The following is a 6,074-nucleotide window of genomic DNA, read 5'->3' on the forward strand; positions in this document are numbered from 1 at the left end:
TATATATATGTATATATGTAAATATATACACATGTGTGCGTGCTGAGTCATTCAGTCATGTCTGATTCTTGGTGACTCCATGGACTGTAGCCCACCAGGCTTCTCTATTCATGGACTTTTCCATGAATTCCAACTGGAATGGGTTGCCGTTTCCTCCCCAGGGTATCTTTCAGACCCAGAATTGAACCCACGTCTCTTGCACCTCCTGCATTGGCAGGCAGATTCTTTACCACTGTGCCACCTGGGAAGCATATATACATACCATTGATTGAAACATATATAAGTGTAAATATATATGTGTACCTTCACAAATTTTTATTGGACTTAAGCTTTAGAGCTTGAAGTTATAATCAAATCTCTTTTGCTGATGATGTTTTACTAACATTGACTTGCAGAGTGATCCTGTGTTATTTATTCCCATTTATCATCATGTCCTACTTCTGATCCCTATCCCTGACCAGTAGCTGTGTTAATTTTTTCAATGTGTATCCTTCTGTTTGCATGAATTCTTGAAAAATGTATATTGATGCACATACTGTTTGGACAGTGATACAATATATTGTGCTGGAAGCATGCTATTTTTTCTGATTTTCCAGTGTTATTTTTAAGAGCCATCCATGTTGTTCCATGGATTCTAAGTTTGTTTTTTTTCCCCAATCTGTTGTTCAGAGCTTCTGAACCACTGATCTGTTTGTCTGTCCTTGTACTAATCCTACATTGCTTTATTTGCAAGGCTTTGTAGAATGCCTCAGTATCTTAGAAGGCAATTCCTCCCCACCACTTTTACTCTTCACTTCAAGGTGGACTTAATTATTTATCGATAGCTATTCTTTAATAGAAACTGTATAACAGGTATAACATCTTTCTCAAAAAATCCAACTGGCTTCTTTTGAGAGGAATACATTGAATGTATAGATTAAATCTAGGAGAGAATTAACATCTAGGATACTGTTTTTCCATTTCATCCACTTATTTATAATGTCTACCATGTTTAATTGTTTTTTGACTTTTATTTTATTTTTAAAAAACCATTTTTTTTTGTATTAGGGCATAGCCAATTAACAATGTTGTGATAATTTCAGGTGAAAGAGAAGGGACTCATCTATATGTACCCATGTGTCCATTCTCTCTCAAATTCCCCTCCCATCCAGGCTGCCACATAACATTGACCAGAGTCCTCTGTGCTATACAGTAGGCCCTTGTTGGTTATCCATTTTATGTATTTATTTTTTAAAATTCTATTTATTTATTTTTGGCTGTGCTGGGTCTTCATTGTTGCAAGGCCTTTCTCTAGTTGCGGCAAGCAGAGGCTACTCTCTCGTTGTGAAGTCCAGGCTTCTCAGTGGGGTGGCTTTTCTTGCTACAGATCATGGGTTCTGGGGGTGCGGGCTTCAGTGGCTGTGGCACATGGGCTCAGTAGTTATGGCTATAGAGTACAGACTCAGTAGCTGTAGCACACAGCCTTGCCCTGAGGCATGTGGGATCTTCCTGGATCAGGGATAGAACCCATGTCTTCTGCATTGGCAGGTGGGTTCCTATCCACTGGACCACCAGGGAAGCCCAGTTATCCATTTTAAATCTAGCAGTATGTGCATGTCCATCCCAAACTCTCTATCCCTTCCTTCCATCATTCCACCCAGCAACCATTAGTTCATTCTCTAAGTCTGTCTCTTTGTTTTAAGTTCATTTGTATCATTTCTTTTTAGATTTCACATGTAAGCTATATCATATATTTCTCCTCCTTCTCATTTCTTTCAGTATGACAGTCTCTTGGTCCATCCATGCTGCTACAAATGGCGTTATTTCATTCTTTTTAATGACTGAGTAATATTCCATTGTATGCATGTACCACATCTTTATCCATTCCTCTGTTGATGGACATTTAGGTTATTTCTGTGTCCTATTGTAACATGTTTAATGTTCTCTGTGGAAGTCTGTATGCACATACTTAAATTGATTCCAAGATACTTGAGAGTTTTGTGTTCCTTTGAATGGTAACTTGTTTGTTTTACTAATTTTAAACTTACAAAAATTTTTCAAAAGTAACATGGAAAATTCTTGGACTCCCCCTCATCCAACTTCCATCTTACACAATGCCAGTACAATGATTAGACCCAGGAAACTAACAGTTGTGTAATACTATATAGCAAATAATAGATCTTATTTGATTTTTCTTAGTTTTTACACTAATATTCTTTTTTAAAATTCCACAACATAAGCCATTTTGTTTAGTTGTCATTTCAATGTCTCATCATTCTGTTCTTAGTAATTCTTATTTTTGCTTTTATCTGTTAGTTTTGTCTGACTATGTATGAAAATGTCAAATGATATAATCTAAAATTGTGTTTAAAATATATGGGAACTTTCAGGTATCCTCTTCATATTAATTTCCAGTTTACTGTAATGTGGTCATGTGCTCTGGGTCTTTGCAATACTGACAAGTATTGATAAGTATTGATAATATACCTAGACTTCTTTTATGGCCTTACCCAAGGTTCTTTTCAATGACAATTCCATATTTTTAGGGTTTTTTTTTTCTTGGGTGTGTTTGGTGTAATAAATAAAACTGTATGCATGTTTTTGTGTTTGTATATGCTAAATAAACATATATATTAGCTAGGTATACTAACATATATATATAGTATATATAGTATATATATATATATATATGTATATATATATATATATATATTAGCTCAAGTATTAAATGTGACAGAATTAAGTCTGAAAACAGCAGATAATTATGAAAAGATAAATGCATTATGTCCCCCATTCAAAAGAGAGATACAACCATAGGTTGCTTTATTTTAAGAGAATTTAATTCTGGTCATTTATACCTGTCCTCAATCTCAACTTCTTGATTTCAGGTGCTGTGGAAGACATTTGCTGTTGTTGTTTAGTCACTTAGTCATGTTTGAGTCTTTGCAATCCCATGGACTGTAGCTTACCAGGCTCCTCTGTCAATAGCATTTCCCAGGCAAGAATACTGGAGTGGGTTGCCATTTCCTCTTCCACGGGATCATCCTGACCCAGGGATCAAACTCACAGCTCCTGCCCTGGCAGGTGGATTCTTTACCACTGAGCCACCAGGAAAGCCCTTGGAAGACATATTATATGCATAATCTTACTCAATGCCTGTCAGCTAGGGATTATTAGTATCAATTTCCTTTTAAGGATGAGAAAACAAAGGCTCAAAAAAATTGAGGGACCAATGTAATGAAGGCTTTTTTTTTTTTTAAAAGCACTATTTTAAAATGCCTCAATTTTTTTGAATTCATGTGAACAACATGGTAGAGTTTTTATAAAAAGGGAAAAAAGCCTCCACTTAATACTCACTAGGCCTTGCAGAAACCTCTTTGGGGTCATAAAGAGTTGGACACGATTTAGCAACTAAACAACACAGGCAGCATGTTGAGTATAGTGATCGCAGGATATGCAGAGATGATGCTCCAACCAGCAAGAAATTTTTCCAATTAAAAATTTTTATTAGGGAATCCCAGAATAATAATTTATTTTAAAGATTGTATTGTTGACCTTATCTTTAGTTTCACTTTTTTTTTTTTTTTTTTGGAAAAAAATGATAGAGGCAACTGCATCCTCTGAAGTGGGGGACTCAATCCACATGTAGGAAATAGAGGCCATTACTTCCTACCACTAGGATTTAAAAATATAGCAATAGTAATCAAAATTTATTTAATTCATACTATGTACCAGGACCTGTGCTAAGCACCTTAGATGCATGTTGTTGTTGTTCTGTCGCTAAGTCGTGTCTGACTTTGCGATCCCACGGACTGCAGCACACCAGGCTTCCCTGTCCTTCACTATCTCCTGGAGTTTGCTCAAACTCATGTCCATTGAGTCACTGATGCCATCCAACCATTTCATCCTCTGTCGCCCTCTTTTCCTGCCCTCAATCTTTCCCAGCATCAGGGTCTTTTCCAATGAGTCAGCTCTTTGCATCAGGTGGCCAAAGTATTGGAGTTTCAGCTTCAGCATCAGTCCTTCCAGTGAATATTAAGGTGGTCCTATTTAAACCACAAGGCAGACCTTTATTCTGAACATTATTATGCAGATGAACTGATCTTGGTTTGAAGAGGTGAAGGAGAGACTGTGAGTTCCTACCTATGGGAATTCCTCCTTCTTTTCCCCAACAGTATGGCTGCCATTCTGAGGCTAAATTACACCTCAGTGTCTGAATTCATCCTCATCGGCTTCTCCACCTTCCCCCACCTTCAGCTGATGTTCTTCCTGCTCGTCCTGCTGATGTACCTGTTCACGCTGCTGGGGAACCTGCTCATCATGGCCACCGTCTGGAGGGACCGCAGCCTCCACACCCCCATGTACCTCTTCCTGTGTGCCCTCTCCATCTCTGAGGTCCTCTACACCTTCGCCATCATCCCGCGCATGCTGGCCGACCTGCTCTCCACCAACCGTTCCATCTCCTTCATGGCCTGTGCCAGCCAGATGTTCTTCTCTTTCACACCCGGCTTCACCCACTCCTTCCTGCTCACCGTCATGGGGTATGACCGCTACGTGGCCATCTGCCACCCCCTGCGCTACAATGTGCTCATGAGCCCCCGAGGCTGCGCCTGCCTGGTGGCCTGGTCCTGGGCTGGAGGCTTAGTTGTTGGGCTAGTGGTGACATCTTCCATTTTCCAACTCACTTTCTGTGGGTCTAATGAGATCCACTATTTTGGCTGCCATGTGCCACCTCTTCTGAAGCTGGCCTGTGGGAACGTCTCCACTGTGGCCATGGGCGTGGGCCTCGTGTGTATCACCGCCCTGCTGGGCTGTGGTGTCCTCATCCTCTTGTCTTACGCCTTCATCGTGGCCGCCATCTTGAGGATCCCTTCAGCCGAGGGCCGGCACAAAGCCTTCTCCACATGCGCGTCCCACCTCACCGTGGTGGTCGTGCACTACGGCTTTGCCTCTGTCATCTACCTCAAGCCCAAGGGGCCCCAGTCTCTGGAAGGAGACACGCTGATGGGCATCACCTACACGGTCCTCACTCCCTTCCTGAGCCCCATCATCTTCAGCCTCAGGAACAAGGAGCTGAAGATCGCCATGAAGAAGACCTTCTTCAGCAATTTCTACCCCTCCAGCATCTGAGTGGCTGGGGTGGAGGTGGTTTCAGATTATGGTGGAAGGATGACCACACCCTCATCTATACAATGGGGTTAATCAAAGCTACCTTGTAAGATTGGTGTAAAGATTTGTATGTGTGTGTGACACTTATCACATAGTAAGTGCTCAGTAAATGTTAATCTTTTTTTCCTTTTTCCTCTCATGGTCTGTGTGCCTCCCACTAGCTTCAATTTTTTAAAGATTTATTTATTTATATTTGACTGCACTGGGTCTTCATTGCTGTGCACAGATTTTCTCTAGTCGTGGCAAGTAAGGATACTTCTAGTTGTGGTACACAGGCTTTTCATCATAGTGGTTTCCCTTGCTGCAGAGCATGGGCTCCAGGGTGTGCGGACTTCAGTAGTTTTTCAGGCTCAGTAGTTGTGGCACATGAGCTTAACCACCCTGTGGCATGTGGGATCTTCCCAGACCAAGGATCAAACCCATGTCCCCTATGTTGCAAGGTGGATTCTTAACCACTGGACCACCAGGGCAGCCCCTAGTTTAAAATTTTAACCAAATAACCTTGTTGAAATATAATTCACATTTCATAAAATTCACCTATTAAAGTGCTTGTGTAAGGACACATGGCACCTCACTCCCACTCCAACAGTATTAAGGAACCTGAAAAAATGTTTTGCTCATCCAATTTGACAAACAAAAATTGAACATCACAGTTACCTTCATTTTACTGTCATTTTTCTAAAATAACTAGCACTAGTGGTAAAGAACCCCTCTGCCAATGTGAGACATAAGAGACACAGTTTTGATCCCTGGGTTGGGAAGATCTTCTGGAGGAGAGCATGTCAAGCTACTCCAGCATTGTTGCCTGGAGAATCCCATGGACAGAGGAGTCTGGTGGGGTACAGTTCATAGGGTCATAAAGAGTTGGACACAACTGAAGCATGCACACATGCACCGCAGGCTGTGAACGAATACCATGGTGAACA

General features: G+C 40.9%; 1 protein-coding gene across 1 annotated transcript; it reads left to right on the top strand.

Moving 5' to 3' along the window:
• Window positions 1-4,155: 4,155 nt before the first annotated feature.
• Window positions 4,156-5,109, top strand: LOC110150026 (olfactory receptor 10H1-like). Its single transcript, XM_020912794.2, has one exon. The coding sequence runs from the start codon at window positions 4,156-4,158 to the stop codon at window positions 5,107-5,109; it is 954 nt and encodes a 317-aa protein (XP_020768453.2).
• The last annotated feature ends 965 nt before the right edge of the window (window positions 5,110-6,074 follow it).

The sequence above is a fragment of the Odocoileus virginianus genome, chromosome 3 (genome assembly GCF_023699985.2).
Source record: "Odocoileus virginianus isolate 20LAN1187 ecotype Illinois chromosome 3, Ovbor_1.2, whole genome shotgun sequence".
In the NCBI taxonomy this organism is placed as follows: domain Eukaryota; kingdom Metazoa; phylum Chordata; class Mammalia; order Artiodactyla; family Cervidae; genus Odocoileus; species Odocoileus virginianus.